Consider the following 16,934-nt stretch of genomic DNA (forward strand, 5'->3'; position numbering starts at 1 on the left):
TCTTTATAATGTTGCCTCTCTTGGGTCCCACACTACTCTGACTGCTTGAAGCTCAGGGGGAAGGAAGTACACTAGGTATTTGTTGGCCAAGACAGACATTTAATACCAAACATTTTTACTGCTTAATCTTTGAATCGTGTGTTACCTGGGAGTCACAAAACTACATTTAGTATAAAAATAGTTCATATTTTAGTCAGAAAGCTAATATTTAAAAAATGGTTTCTATCTTCAAGGAATTCAGAATATTATTGGGGAGACTGGACATCCACACCTAATAGTGTAAAGCTATGAAGTAGTGTTAAGAGAATGGTGTAGACAGTGAGTGCTATAGAAAGGTAGAGGGTGAAGATTGATGGGGTAAAATTCAATTTATGTATACTATTACTATGTACCTCCCAGGTACACACTGTGTACACAACTGTTATTTTTAGTGTAATAGTGGAAAACACATCAGATTTCTAGTGGCATATTCTGAATATCTGAATCTTGAAAGCCAGTGCAGTAGTTTAGTATGTTAACTTATTAGTAACTAACAGACTTGGCAAAAATCTTGTATGTTAGTCATAAATAACCAAACCACAAGGTGGCGATATTAACTGAATTTCAGTTCATCAGTCTCATAATTAATCATACTGGTGAGAACTTAAATCTGATTTGAAAGCCTTATTACAGTGAGACATTGCTTATTGCAATTTGGTCACTTTATGGTTCTGAGAGAGAGATTCACTGCATATTAACAGGAGAGAAAGAGATCTAATGCCTTTTAATTAATTACCAAAATTATAAATGACATTTTAAGAATGAGTTGACCAAACCATTATTATTAAAATATGCTTTTTAAAAATAGCCTCATAATGATTACTCAATATAGTATATCATTTGTGGAGCTGATTGTTTTCCTTCAAAAATAAGATCCCCTGGGGCCACTTAGTTGGCTCAATCAGTTAAATGACTAACTGACTGTTTCTGCTCAGGTAGGTCATGATCTCAGGATCATGAGATACAGCCCAGAGTCAGGCTTAAGATTCTCTCTTTCCCTTTCCCTCTGCTGCTGCCCTAACGTGTGCACTCTCTCTCTCTCAAATTAATAAATAAAAATTTTAAAAAAAGAAATAAGATCCCTTTAAGGTTTTAAAAATTAGTTCTATATCATATTCCCATTATGACTGTATATTTATGAATATTGTTTATTGGCATAGATTTGATATTTTACTTCTTAGTAATATATTTTTTAAAGATTTTATTTATTTATTCATGAGAGTCACAGAGAGAGAGAGAGAGAGAGAGAGAGAGGCAGAGACACAGGCAGAGGGAGAAGCAGGCTCCATGCACTGGGAGCCCGATGTGGGATTCGATCCCGGGTCTCCAGGATCACGCCCTGGGCCAAAGGCAGTCGCCAAACCGCTGCGCCGCCACCCAGGGATCCCTACTTCTTAGTAATATTAAGCAAGGTACTAGAACAGTGAGCAGAAGTGAATCATAGTATAGTCCATGATGGAGAAAATTAAGGTTGGGGTTATGAATGAATGGCAGGAGCTAGCCAGGAAATGTGCCAAACCAACAGAATTATCAGAAGTTGATGTTTGGGATATGCAAACAGTCAGAAGTTCTGTAGCTAGTACAACCTAGAAAAGCGATCAAGAACAAGGGAATACACAGATACAAAAGGTTAGGCCAAGGCAGAAACTCAAAAACCAGACCAGCAAGTAGTAAGTAAACAGATACATAGGGAAAGAAGGCAATGAAGGCAATGAAGGATTTTGGTTGAACAAAAGCAATAAAAGAACATACTCATCCAGATTCTGAAGGTAAGAGTAAACAGCTTAACTTTACTAGATCAGTGAGTGTGACTCAGGAGCCAGGGCAGATTCTGGTCCCACTCTCTTTTGTTAATTACAGAATGACCAATTTTCTAAATTGAGTATAGATGGGATTCCTCGAGTTTATGTTACAAATGATCCTGTAGCAAATAAATTTCCAATGACCTGACAAATAATGTTTATATTGCATTGTATGTTGACCATTGTACATCTTTTAAAGTAATACCTGAGATTTGCTTTCTAGGAATCTGAGAACCGGCAAATGATGGACCAACTCCGAAAAGCCAATGAAGATGCTGAAAACTGGGAAAATAAGGCCCGTCAAGCAGAGGCAGATAACAATACCCTCAAATTAGAACTTATTACTGCTGAGGCAGAGGGTAACAGATTGAAAGAAAAAGTAGATTCTCTCAACAGAGAGGTTGAGCAGGTAAGTTTGGAAAAATATACTTGTAGGGCATCCTGCATCATCGTTGAAAGAGTTTTGTTTGGCATTCCATAAATTAAATGTATAAACATTTAAATTATTTAAATATATTGTGAATTGTAGCCTTATTGTCCTCCTATATCTGATCTGGTTCTGCTTTAACCTATTACCTGCCCTACAACCAGGGCATTTTAATCTTCAGCATTTTAAAAAATTAGGAATTGTTTCATATATACCAAAAAAGTGCAAAAAAAAGTAATATAAATAACACACATATGCCGATCCCCTCAGTTGAAGGATGCTAACATTTTTCATATTGTGTCAAGATTCTCTTTTTATAAAGAAACAAATTATTACAGATACAACTCTTCATCCTTCCCACTCCTCCCTCCCTAATGGTTGGCATGGATAACCTTCATGTCAGTTATGTAACTATTTTGCATATGTTTATACTTTTTCTATATATCTATCACCCATACACTATGTATAATATTGTTTTGTGTGCTTTTTTAAGTGATACTCTAGATATCCATTTGCAGTTTGCCTTTTTTGCTCCATATCATAATTTTGAAATTCATCTATTTTGATACATACAGTATACATCCAAACAGTTGCATCTGTAGTCATTGTATAAATATTTTATTTTAAAAATTCATTCCCATATTAAAGGAAATTTAATTGTCTTCACTTTTTCTATAATAAAATGCTACAATGAACATTTTTTTAGTATTCTCCTTGGGTATGTATTTCTCTGATTTTATGCCCAAAAGTGGAATAACTGGATAGATTTGGGCAGTTTTAACTCTTCGAAGTATTGTCAAAGTGCTCTCTACAGTTTTACCCTTTAACCAGGAATTATGGATTTTTATTTTCTCAAGTACTAATCAATACTTGATATGGTCAGACTTTTACATTTTTCTATACTTTTTTGTTTTCTATTTCCTTGATTACAGTGAAATTGAGGATCTTTTCATGTTTCCTGGCCATTCCTGTGTTCTTCTCCAGGATTTTTATGGTTTTAGGTCTCATATTTAGATCTTTAATCCATTTTTAATTTATTTTTGTGTTTGGTGTAAGAATGTGGCCCGGTTTCATTTTTTTGCATGCTGCTGTCCACTTTTCCCAACACCGTTAGTTGAAGAGACTGTTTTTTTTTTTCCCCTTCAGATATTCTTTCCTGCTTTGATGAGTATTAATTGATCACAAAGCTATGCTTCATTTCTAGGTGTTCTGTTCTGTTGATTTATGTCTCTGTTTTTGTGCCAGTGCCATCTTGTTTTGTTCACTAGACCTTTGTAGTATAACTTGAAATCTGGAATTGTGATGCCTCCAGCTTTGCTTTTCTTTTTCAAGGTTACTTTGGCTATTCAGGGTCTTTTGTGGTTCCATACAAATTTTAGGATTGTTCTAGTTCTGTGAAAAATGCTGGTGGTATTTTGATAGGGATTGCATTAAATGTGTAGATTGCTTTGGGTAGTATAGATATTTTAACAATATTTATTCTTCTAATCCATGAGCATGAAGTATCTTTCTATTTCTTTGTGCCATCTTCAATTTCTTTCATTAGTGTTTTATACTTTTCAGAGTACAGGTCTTTCACCTCTTTGGTTAGGTGCATTTCCTAGGTATCTTATGGTTTTTGGTGCAATTATAACCGGGATTGATTGCTTCATTTCTCTTTCTGCTGCTTCATTTTGTTGGGGTATAGAAATATAACAGAGTTCTGTATGTTGGTTTTGTGTCCTGTGACCTTACTGAATTTGTGTATCAGTTCTAGCAGTCTTTTGGTGGACTTTTTCAAGTTTTCTTTTTTTTTAAGATTGTATTTATTTGACAGAGCGAGAGTACAAGCAGGGAAAGCAGCAGGCAGAGGGAGAGCACACAGAGCTCTGTCTGAGGACCCTGAGATCATGACTGGAGCTGAAGGCTGACGCTTAACCGACTGAGCCACACAGGCACTCCTATATAGAGTATCATGTCATCTGCAAATAGTGAAAGTTTGACTTCTTCCTTGCCAATTTGGATGCTTTTTATTTCTTTTTGTTGCTGTGGTTAGGACTTCTATTATGTTAAATAACAGTGGTGTGAGTGGACATCCTTATCTTTTTCTCAGACCATAGAGGAAAAGCTCTCAGTTTTTCCCCATTGAGGATATTAGCTATGGGTTTTTTGTATATGGCTTTTATTATGTTGAGATATGTTCTGTCTAAACCTACTTTGTTGAGTTTTTTTTTTTAAGATTTTATTTATTTATACATAAGAGACACAGAGAGAGAGGCAAAAAGTAGGCTCTCTGCAAGGAGCCTGATGAGGGACTCGATCCCAGGATCCCAGGATCATGACCTGAACTGAAGGCAGATGCTCAACCACTGAGCCACCCAGGTGCCCCTGTTGAGGGTTTTTATCATGACTGAATGCTGTACTTTGTCAGTGTTTTTTTCTGCATCTACTAAATGATCATACGGTTCTTATGCCTTCTTTTATTATTGTGGTATATAATAGCACATTGATAGATTTGCAAATATTGAACCACCTTGGCAATCCAGGAATAAATCCCATTTGATTGTGGTGAATGATTTTTTTAAATATATTATTGGATTCAGTTTGCTGTTGTTTTTTTTTTTTTTTTTTTTTTTTGAGAATTTTTGCATCCATGTTCATCAGGGATATTGGCCTGTAGGTCTTTCTTTTTCTAAGTTTTTAATTTATTTTTTAGTAATCTCTATACCCAATTCAGGACTTGAATTCATGACCCTGATCAAGAGTCTCACACTCCCCTGACTGACCAGATACCTCTGTATTTCTCTTTTTTTAGTCTTTATCTGATTTTTGGTATCAGGGTAATGCTGGCCTTATAGAATGAATTTAGAAGCTTTTTCCCTTTTCTTTCTTTCTTTTTTTGTTTTGGAATAGTTTGAGAATAGGTATTAACTCTTCTTTAAATGTTTGGTAGAGGAAAGGCTGGGTGGTGCAGCAGTTAGATGTCTGCCTTTGGCTCAGGTTGTGACCCTGGAGTCCTGGGATTGAGTCCCACATCGGGCTCCCTATATGGAGCTTGCTTCTCCCTCTGCCTGTGTCTCTGCCTGTATCTCTGTCTCTCTGTGTGTCTCTCATGAATAAGTAAATAAAATATTTTTTAAAATGTTTGGTAGATTTATGTGAAGCCATTTGGCCCTAGACCTTGTTGGAAGTTTTTTGATTACTGATCCAATTTTTTTGTGGGTTTTTTTTTTTTTTTTTTTGGTTTGTCCAAGTTTTCTATTTCTTCCTGTTTGAGTTTTGTTAGTTTATTTATTTTTTTTAATTTTTTTAATTTTATTTATGATAGTCATACAGAGAGAGAGAGAGGCAGAGACATAGGCAGAGAGAGAAGCAGGCTCCATGTACCGGGAGCCTGACGTGGGATTCGATCCTGGGTCTCCAGGATCGCGCCCTGGGCCAAAGGCAGGCGCCAAACCGCTGCGTCACCCAGGGATCCCAGTTTTGTTAGTTTATATATTTCTAAGAATTTATCCATTTCTTCTAGGTTGTCCAATTTGTTTGCATATAGTTTTTATATTCTCTTATAATTGTTTGTATTTCTGTGATGTTGGCTATTATTTCTTCTCTCTCCTTGTGATTTTATTTATTTGGATCCTTTGTCTTTTGTTTTGTTTTGTTTTTTGGCTTTTTTTTTTTTTTTTTTTGGTAAGTCTGGCCAAAGGTTTATCAATTTTATTAATTTTTTCAAAGAACAAGCTCCTGATTTCATTGATCTGTTCTATTGTTGTTGCCGTTTTTAGTTTCTACATCATTAACTTCTGCTGTAATCTTTATTATTTCCTTCCTTCTGTTGCTTCTGCTTCATTTGTTGTTCTTTCTCTAGGTCCTTCAGGTGTAAGGTTTGGTTGTATATTTGAGATTTTTCTTGCTTCTTGAGGTAGGCCTATATTGCCATATACTTCCCTCTTAGGACCACTTTTGCTGCATCCCAAAGGTTTCGGACTTTTGTGTTTTCATTTTCATTTGTTTGCATGTATTTTAAAATTTTATTTGCTTTGATGGTTGACTCATTAATTGTTTAGTAGCATGTTGTTTAACATTAATGTATTTGTGGGTTTTCCAAATGGTTTCTTGTGGTTGACTTCTAGTTTCATAGTGCTGTGGTCAGAAAAGATGCATGGTATGATTTCAATTTCGTATTTGTTAAGGCCTGTTTTATGCACTAATATGTAATTGGTTCTGGAGAATGTTCCATTTGCACTTGAAAAGAATGTGTATTCTGCTGCTTTAGGGTGAAATGCTCTCAATATTTCTGTTAAGTCCATCTGCCAGTGTATTTTTCAAAGCTGTTGTTTTCTTATTTATTTTCTGTTTAAATTATCTGTCCATTGATGTAAGTGAGGTGTTAAAGTCCCCTATTATTATTGTGTTATTATCAATTAGATCCTTTATGTTTGTTATTAATTGTTTTACATATTTGGGTGCTCTCATGTTGAGTGTATAAATATTTACATTGTTATATCTTCATGTTGGATTGTCCCCTTTATGATTACATAATGCTCTTCTATGTCTCTTTTTATAGTCTTTGTTTTAAAGTCTAGTTTGTCTAATATAAGTATTGCTACTCCAGCTTTCTTTTGACATCCATTTATGTGATAAATGTTTCTCCACTTCCTCACTTTCATTATGCAGGTATCTTTAGGTCTAAAATGAGTCCCGTATAGGCAACACATTGATGAATCTTGATGTTTTTTCCATTCTGACACCCTGTCTTTTGATTGGGGTGTTTAGTCCATTTGTTTATTTATTTATTTTTAATTTTTAAAAAGATTTATTTATTTATTTATTTATTTATTTATGAGAGAGAGAGAGAGAGAGAGGCAGAGACACAGGAGGAAGGAGAAGCAGGCTCCATGCCGGGAGCCCAATGTGGGACTCTATCCTGGGACTCCAGGATCGCGCCCTGGGCCAAAGGCAGGCGCCAAATCACTGAGCCACCCAGGGATCCCCTGTTTAGTCCATTTACATTCAAAATAATTATGTTCACTGAAGTTATTTTAAAAATTTCCAATGCACAGGGAACTTAAGGTTATTTTATTTTATTTCTAGTTTTGTTGTACCTTATGATGAAATAAAATGGCTTATATGATATTCATTCTTTGGTATATGTTAAGACTTGCTTAGTGCCAGAGTACACAATTAATATTTGATAATATTCTAAATAAGCGTGAAAAGCTTGTGTATGAACTTATTTTGGGGAGATGCATATTGTATAAATTTGTATATAGTATATTTATATGCATATATGATTAGACTTGTTAATAGTATCATTCGATTCTTACAAATCCTTACCAAATTTGTATTCTTGATCTTCGAGTTACTGAAAGAAATGTATTAAGATCCTCCTCTATAATTGTGGATTTGTCTGCCTTTCTTTGAATGATACTCTCAGTTTTCACTTTATTTTTAAGACTGCTATTTGTTCAGCATTTTTTATATTTATGATGAAAATATAAATGTGTTGTGAGTCACCAGAACAACACTCTCTGCTTAAAAGTCTGTTTTATATATATATATATTTTTTTTATCAGGTTTTTTTATTTTATTTATTTATTTTTTTTTTTATTTTTTTATTGGTGTTCAATTTACTAACATACAGAATAACACCCAGTGCCCGTCACCCATTCACTCCCACCCCCCGCCCTCCTCCCCTTCTACCACCCCTAGTTCGTTTCCCAGAGTTAGCAGTCTTTACGTTCTGTCTCCCTTTCTGATATTTCCCTCACATTTCTTCTCCCTTCCCTTATTTTCCCTTTCACTATTATTTATATTCCCCAAATGAATGAGAACATATAATGTTTGTCCTTCTCCGACTGACTTACTTCACTCAGCATAATACCCTCCAGTTCCATCCACGTTGAAGCAAATGGTGGGTATTTGTCATTTCTAATAGCTGAGTAATATTCCATTGTATACATAAACCACATCTTCTTTATCCATTCATCTTTCGTTGGACACCGAGGCTCCTTCCACAGTTTGGCTATAGTGGCCATGTAACTATATAGTTTGTTTATTGTTCACAAACTGCTGGATATCTAATTTTTAATCAGCTATGTTGAAGTAGGGGTGCCTGGGTGGCTCAGTTGGTTTAGTGTCTGCCTTTAGTTTGGATCATGATCCCAGGGTTCTGGGATTCATCCCACATTGGGCTTCCTTCTCAGCAGGGAGTCTGCTTCTTTCTCTCCCTCCACCCCTCCCTACCATTTGTGCTGTCTCTCAAATAAATAAATTTTTTTAAAAATTGAAGTATAATTTACATGCAATAAGAGCACTCAGTGTGATCTGATGATTTTTGACAAATGAATACATTTTCACAATCATCACAATAATCATGTTATAGAACATTTCATTACCTCCCTAATGTTCCTTCAAGCCCTTTTGCAGCCAATCCATCCTAATCCCTAGACAACTACTGATTTGCTTTCTGTCACTATTACTGATTTACTTTCTCTAGAATTTTATATAAATGGAATCAGACAGTATTCATTTGCATCTTGACTTTTCTCATTCAGCATAATGAGTTTTGAAGTTCATATATGTTGTATGTTAGTTCATTTTAGTTCATATTGGTGAGTAGTATTCCATAATATAGCTATATCACAATTTGTTTATTCGTCTGTTGGTGGACATTTAATTTGTGCATTAATTAGTCTGCTAGGGCTGCTGTAACAAAATACCACAAATTGGGTGGCTTAAACAATGCAAACTTATATTCTCCTAGCTCTGGAGTCTGAAAGTCCAAGAACTTTTAGCAAAAATAAATTGATTCTATATGAATGGATCTGTTTCTGAACTCTTCTGTCTCATGGATATACATATCCATTCTTAATCAGTATCATAGAATCTTCTTTAATGTAGCTTTATACTAAGTCTTGAAATGAGTTAGTATGAGTCCTCCAAATGTGTTCTTTTTCAGAATGTTGGTTGTTATGAGTCTTCATTTTCATGTAAATTTTAGAATGAGTTATTTTCTGTAGAAAAAAACTTACTTTGGACTTGAATAGCATGGTATTGAATGTACAAATCAATATGGGGAGAGTCAAGATCTTAACAATACTGAGTCTTCCAGTACATAAATATAGTGTATCCACCTGCTTTATACTTTTAATTTATAGATATTATGTATATTTTGTTATCATCCTTTATTATCTCATGAGTCTTTAAAGTATCGTTGTAAATTATATTTTATTCCTTAATTTTGTATTGCAGTTTTTAATTGCCTATGCATAGAAATAGAGAATTTTGTTATCTTTTATTCTGTAGTATTGCTTAAATTTAATTTTTTAGTTTGTAGGTTTTTTAGGTAGATTTTAAAGGATTTTCTACATCAGCAATCATGACCTTTGCATATAAAGATAGTTTTACTTCTTCTTTTCCAATCTGAAAGCTTTTTATTTCTGTCTGGCATTGAATAAAAGTGGTGAGAGTGGACATCTTTGTGTCATTCATCATCTTAAGGGAAAAGATTCAGTGTTTCTTTTTTAAATATGATATTAGCTGTATATTCTTGTAGAAACATTTGATCAGTTTGAAGACCTTCTAAGTGTACATAGAGTTTTTATCATGAATGGGTATAGAATTTCATCAAATGCCTTTTCGCAGCTGTTGAGATGGTCATATCTTTTTATTTTTATTTTTTGGCTTGTTAAGATGGTTAATACATTGATTGATATTTAAACATGTATTCCTGGGGCAGCCCGGGTGGCTCAGTGGCTTAGAACTGCCTAAAACCCAGGGCGTGATCCTGGAGACCTGGGATCGAGTCCCGCGGCAGGCTCCCTGCATTGGAGCCTGCTTCTCCCATGCCTGTGTTTCTGCCTTTTTCTCTCTGTGTCTCTCATGAGTGAGTAAATAAAATCTAAAAAAAAAAAAATTAAACATATATTCCTGGAATAAATCCCAGTTGATCATGATATATTATCTTTTTAGATAAATTGTTAGATTGCTAATATTTTAAATAAATTGTTAAATTATAATATTTTGTTGTGGATCTTTGCATTGGTTTCATGAAGATATTTGCCTGTAATTGTGATGTCATTTTCAGATTTTGCTTAATCTGCCTTATAAACTAATGAGGTATATTAACCAGGTTAATACTGTCTCACAGAATGAATATGGATATATTCCCTTGTCTCTATTCTAGTTTGTATATTGATATTATTTCCTCTAACTGTTGGTAGAATTCACAAGTAAAACCATATAGGCCTGGAAATTATGGAAAGGGAGATTTTAAATTATTATTTTAATTTTTTAATTGATTGGAAACTATTCAGAATTTCTATTTCTCCTTAAATCAATTTTGGCAATCTGTGTTTTTCTAAGATTTGTCCTTTTCATCAAAGTTGCCAAATTTGTTGTCAAAAGGTTATTTATAATTTTTAGTGGTATCCTTTATGCATTCTTGTTATTGGTAATTCATGACTTTTCTCTATTTTCATCAGTTTAGTTGGAAATTTGTCATTTATGTTGATCTTTTCAAAGTAGCAGTGTTAATTTCATTCATTTTTTATTCATTGTTGGTTTTATATTTTATTGATTTTTTCTCTTTATTATTCCTTTACTTCTACATAATTTGCGTTTAATTTACTCTTATTTCTAAAATTTTAAGATGGACACTTACATGATTAGTTTTAGACCATTTTTCTTTTTTTTTAATTTTTATTTATTTATGATAGTCACACACAGAGAGAGAGAGAGGCAGAGACACAGGCAGAGGGAGAAGCAGGCTCCATGCACGGGGAGCCCGACTTGGGATTCGATCCCGGATCTCCAGGATCGCGTCCTGGACCAAAGGCAGGCGCCAAACCGCTGTGCCACCCAGGGATCCCCCATTTTTCTTTTTTATATAATAACTTAAATATTTACATTTTCCTCTACATTGTTTTAGCTGCATCCTACACATTTTTGTTACTTTTTAGCAGCTTTGCTCAGATACAGTTTGCATGCCATAAAACTCATCCATTGAAAGTATACAGGTCAAATGTATTTAGTATATTCACAGAGTTGTGCAGCCTTCACCACAGTTTTAGATTTTTATGACTACAAAAAGCAACCTTTTAGCTATAGGCTCCTAGTCTTCGTTTTAGGTCTTTGATTCGTTTTGAGTTAATTTTTTGTGCATGGTGTGAATTAAGGATCCAACTTCATTCTTTTGTGTCTGGCTATCTAGTTGTCTAATCAGCATCTGCTCTTAACACCCTTATTGCAAATCAATAGACTATAGGCACATGGCTTTATTTCTGGTTCTATTCCATTGATCTCTGTATCTATCTTTATGCCAGTACCACACTGTCTTAATTACTGTTGCTTTGTAGTAAGTTTTGAAGTGAGAAAGTGTGAGGCTTCCTGGTTTTTTTGTTTTGTTTTGTTATTTTTAAAGTCAAGATTGTTTTGGCTATTTCGGGTCCTTTGAATATCCATATGAATTTTAGGATCAACCTGGCAATTTCTACAGAGAAGCCACCTGGGATTATGTTGAATCTGTAAATAATGTGGGAAATACAGCCATCCTAATAATATTAAGTCTTGTGATCAGTGAACATTGGCTGTAGTTTCATTGTTAAATCTTCTTTAATTTATTACAATATAATATTTTGTTTCAGAGCATAAGTTATGCCTCCCTTTGTTAAATTTTTATTCCTAAGTATTTTATTCTTTTGTGTGTTGTCTTTTTTTTAATTTTTATTTATTTATGATAGTCACAGAGAGAGAGAGAGGCAGAGACATAGGCAGAGGGAGAAGCAGGCTGCATGCACCGGGAGCCCGACGTGGGATTCCATCCCGGGTCTCCAGGATCGCGCCCTGGGCCAAAGGCAGGCGCTAAACCGCTGCGCCACCCAGGGATCCCTTTTGTGTGTTATTGTAAATGGAGGTGTTATTTTCATTTTTGAATTATTCATTGTAAATGAACAAAAATCCAGTTGACTTTTATGTATTGATCTTTTATCCTACAACCTGGCTGAATTTGTTTATTAATTCTCATCATTTTTTAGTGGATTCATTAGGATTTTCTGCATCCAAGACTGTGTCATTTGCAAATAGAGATAGTTTGTACTTTCTTTCCAAATTCGATGCCTTTTTTTTTGTTTTGCCTAATTGCACTAGCTAGAACTTCTGATGCAATGTTGAATAGAGGTGGCAAGAGGAGAGGGACATCCTTGTGTTTTTCCTGATCTTAGGAGGAAAACATTTGGTGTTTCACCATTAGGTATGATGCTAGCTGAGAGTTTTTTCTCAGATGCTTTTTCTATGTCTGTTGAGATGATCATGTGGGTTTTTTGTTGTTTTACAAATAGTGTATTACATTGATTTTCAGATGTTAAACCAACTTTGCATTCCTAAGTAAAATCCTGCTTGGTCATGGTATATAATTATTTTTTTGTGCTGCTGGATTTTGTTTTCTTGGATGTTGTTGAGGATTTTGTGTCTATATTTCTAAGAGACAATGGTCTATACTTTTATTGTGATGTCTGGTTTTGGTATCAGAATAATTCTGGCATCATAGAATGAGTTGGGAGGTGTTTATACTTAAATATAAATCTAGCTATAGATCTTGTACATATTTATGGAAAATAAACATATTTTATGTACATATTTAAATATGGAAAACTATAAATATTTGATGAAAGAAATCAAAGATCTAAATGAAGAACTAGGGATGCCTGGGTGGCTCAGCGGTTGGCTGTCTGCCTTTGGCTCAGAGTATGATCCTGGAATTCCGGGATCGAGTCCCATATCGGCCCTACTTGGAGCCTGCTTCTCCCTCTGCCTATGTCTCTGCCTCTCTCTCTGTGTCTCTCATGAGTAAGTAAATAAAATCTTAAAAAAAATGGAGAAATATCCCATGTTCATGGATTGGAAAGTTTCTTATTGTCAAGATGTTAGTTTTTCCTAAACAGACGTATAGATTCAATTCAGTCTCAGCCAAAATTCTAGCAAGTTGTTTTGTGGATATTAAACTGATTGTAAAGTTTATATGGAAAGGGAAGAGATTCAGAATACCAATTTCAATAAGGAGAATACCAGCTGACTTGAAGATGGACTGTAATGCTACAATATTCAAGATAGCACAGGATTGGTGAAAGAATAGACAAATAGATCAATGGTATAGAGACAAATAGATCAATGAAGTAGAACAGAGAGCCCAGAAATCAACTCACACAAAGTCAAGGCAGAAGAACAAAGGAAATTCAGTTGAGAAAAGAGCTTTTTTAACAAATGGTTCTAGAACAACTGGATATCTATATGCAAGGAAAAAATAGCATGTAGATCAAGATCTTACTACTTTCACAAAAATTAACTCAAAATGGACCTTAGACCAAAATGTAAAATGCAAAACTATAGAACTTCTAGAAGATAACATGGGGAAAAATCTGGGTGATCTTGAGTTTGATGGTGACTTTTTATATAGAACAACAAAGGCATTATCTATGAAAGAAAAAATTGATAACGTGGATTTCATTAAACTTAAAAACTTCTCTGTGAAAGACATTGTTAAGAGAATGAAAAGATAAGCCAAAAATTGCAGAAAATATTTATAAAATTCATATCTGATAAAGCTTTTATATCCAGAACATATAAATAAGCAAATAACAACCCCTAGAGGGCAGAGAAAACCGTAGCCAGAGTTGCTGCAATATATTATCTGACAGTAATAGCAGCAACAACAACAAAAATGAGACACATAAAGAAAACAAGAGAGTATTACCAATACACTGGAAGGGGAAGTGGAGGATGGAGGTAACAGGCAAACAAAAATTGCTATGAGAGCCACCAGATGCCAAATTTTAACAGGCAAAATTTCAAAGTATCCATTATAAATATGTTTAAAGAACTAAATGAGACGTGTTTAATTAAGTGAAGAAAGGTTTCATGACAGTATCTTTTTAAATAAAGAATATCAATAAATCTAGAGAAATTATTTTTAAAAAAGAACAAAATGGAATGACTGGGAGTGAAAATTATAGTAACCGGAATGAAAAATGAGAGGGGCTCAGCAGTAGATTTGAACTGGCTGAGGCAGGAATTGGTGGTTTAGAGATAGATTGAAATAGATTATGCAATCCAAGGAACAAAGAAGAGAGTGAAGAAAAATGAACAGAGCCTCAGAGAAATGTAGGACACCATTAAGCACACCAACATACATGTAATGAGAGTGACAGAAGGAGAAGAGAGAAAGGAGCAGAGGAAATATTTGAAGAAATAATAGCTGAAGACATTGCAAATTTAAAAAATTAATCTTAACATTTAGGATGCTCAACAAAAACCAGACATATTATAATAAAATTGCTGAAGGCCAGGGCCACCTGGGTGGTTCAGTTGGTTAAGCATCTGACTCTTGATTTCAGCTCAGGTCATGATATCAGGGTTGTGAGATCAAGCCCTAAGTGGGGTTCCATACTCTCTCAGAGTCTGCTTGAGATTCCTTCTCTCTCTCTTCCTCTACTATTCCTCCTTCTCCTGTCTCTCTCTTTTAAATAAATAAAATCTTTTTAAAAATGCTAAAGGCCGTAGACAAGGAGAAACTCTTAGAAGCAACAAGAGAAAAATGAGTTGTTACTTGCAAGCGAACCCCAGTAAGATTAACAGTTGACTTCTCAGCACAAACTAGAATTCAGAAGGCAGTGGAATTACATATTCACAATTCTTAAAGGAAAAAAAAACAAACAAACCAGCCTGCCAGCCATGAGTCTTATATCCAGCAAAACTGTATTTAAAAAAAAAAAGACAATAGAGATATTACCAGATAAATAAAACATTGTTAGCAGACCCACTTCACAAAAACATTAAATGAAATTCTCCAGTCTGAAAGTAATTGACACCAGATGGTAATTCAAATCAACACACACAGAAAGGGTGACTATAAAGGTAATTATGTAATTATGAAAACCATTATAAATGCATACTTTCCAAAAAAATGCATACTTTCCATTTTGAACTGATTTAAAAGTCAGTTGTATAAAACAGTATTATATAATTATATATATCCGATATATTCACCAATAACAGCACAAAGAAGTTGGGTGGAATCAAAATTATATTGAGCTAAGGAAATGAGTACAGATGGTAACTATAAGCCCAGGTAATAATAGAGGACTCCTAGAAATGGGGGAAAATAGGGCTAATATAACAAAAAGCTATAACTATGTACACTTCCTGATTATATGGTAGTTCAATTATTAATTGTTGAAGAAACCTTCATATTGTTTTCCATGGTGGCTGTACCAACTTATATTCCCACCAACAGTGAACAAGGGTTACCTTTTCTTTACATCTTTGCAATACTTTTTATCTCTTGTCTTTTTATAACACCAGTCTAACAGGTATGAGGTGATATCTCACTGTGGTTTTGATATGCACTTCCCTGATGATTAGTCATGTTGAGCATTGTTTCATTTACCTATTGGCCATTTGTATGTCTTCTTAAAAAAAATATCTATTCAGGTCCTCTGTCCAGTTTTAAAATTTGGATTTTTTCTTGCTATTGAATTTTATGAGTTCCTTATATATTTTGGATTTTAACTCCTTATCTGATAGATGGTTTGCAAATATTTTCTTTCATTTTGTCATATACTGCTTTTGCTGTGCAGAGAGGCTTTTTAGTTTGATATAGTCTCTCTTACTTATTTTTGCTTTTATTCCTTCTGCTTTTGATGTCATATTAAAATTTTAAAAAACCTGCCTTTATCATTGGATATTCTTTCCTGCTTTGTCAAAGATTGGCCATAGAGTTAAGGGTCCATTTCTTGGTTCTTTATTCTGTTCCACTCACCTACATGTCTGTTTTTGTGTCAGTACCATACTGTCTTGATGATTACAGCTTTGTAATAGAGCTTGAAGTCAGGCATTGTGATTCCACCAGCTTTGGTTTTCTTTTTCAACATTCCTTTGGCTATTCAGGGTCTTTACTGTTTCTATAGAAATTTTATGATTATTTGTTCCAGCTCCGTGAAAAATATCGATAGGATTGCATTGAGTATGTTGATTGCTCTGGGTAGCATAGACATTTTCACAATATTTTTTTTTCCAATCATGAGCATGGAGTGTTTTTCCATTTCTTTGTGTCTTCCTCAATTTCTTTTGTAAATATTCTGTAGTTTTTTGAGTACAGATCCTTTACCTCTTTGGTTAGGTTTATTCCTAGATATCATATGGGGTTTGGTGCAATTGTAGATGGGATTGATTCCTTAATTTCTCTTTCTTCAGTCTCATTGTTAGTGTATAGAAATGCAGCTGATTTTTGTGCATTGATTTTGCGCTGGGTATTATACACAACTGATAAATTGTTGAACACTACATCTAAAACTAATGATGTACTGTATGATGGCTAATTGAATTTAAATTAAATAACTACCAAGAGCAATGTCAAGGAGCATTTTTCCTGTTGTTGTTTTTTTCTGGGAATTTTATGGATTTAAGTTTATATTTAAGTCTTTAACCCATTTAGATTTTTGTGAGTGGTATAAGATACCACTTTGCATGTGATTATCTAGTTTTCCAAGCACCATTTGTTAAAGAGATTCTCCTTTCCTCATTGAGTGTTCCTGGTTTCCTTGTCAAATATTAGTTGGCTATATATGTGAGGGTTTGGGGGCTCTTAATCCTGTTCCATTGTTTTATGTCTATCAATTCTTTAACAAATTATT

The 16,934-nt window shown here is 34.3% G+C and overlaps 1 protein-coding gene across 8 annotated transcripts in view; it reads left to right on the forward strand.

Moving 5' to 3' along the window:
• Nucleotides 1–16,934, forward strand: part of TSGA10 (testis specific 10) — a 179,647-nt gene that overhangs the window by 59,931 nt on the left and 102,782 nt on the right. For all 8 annotated transcript variants that reach the window (XR_012003276.1, XR_012003275.1, XM_072768002.1 and 5 more), the window contains one exon: nt 2,065–2,250. Coding sequence is in view for 6 of the 8 variants with exons in the window: in XM_072768002.1 (XP_072624103.1) it covers nt 2,065–2,250 (186 nt within the window). In the remaining 2 variants the exon portion in view is untranslated. The remainder of the gene's footprint in view (nt 1–2,064; nt 2,251–16,934) is intronic.

The sequence above is a fragment of the Canis lupus genome, chromosome 11, assembly GCF_048164855.1.
Source record: "Canis lupus baileyi chromosome 11, mCanLup2.hap1, whole genome shotgun sequence".
Taxonomy (NCBI): domain Eukaryota; kingdom Metazoa; phylum Chordata; class Mammalia; order Carnivora; family Canidae; genus Canis; species Canis lupus.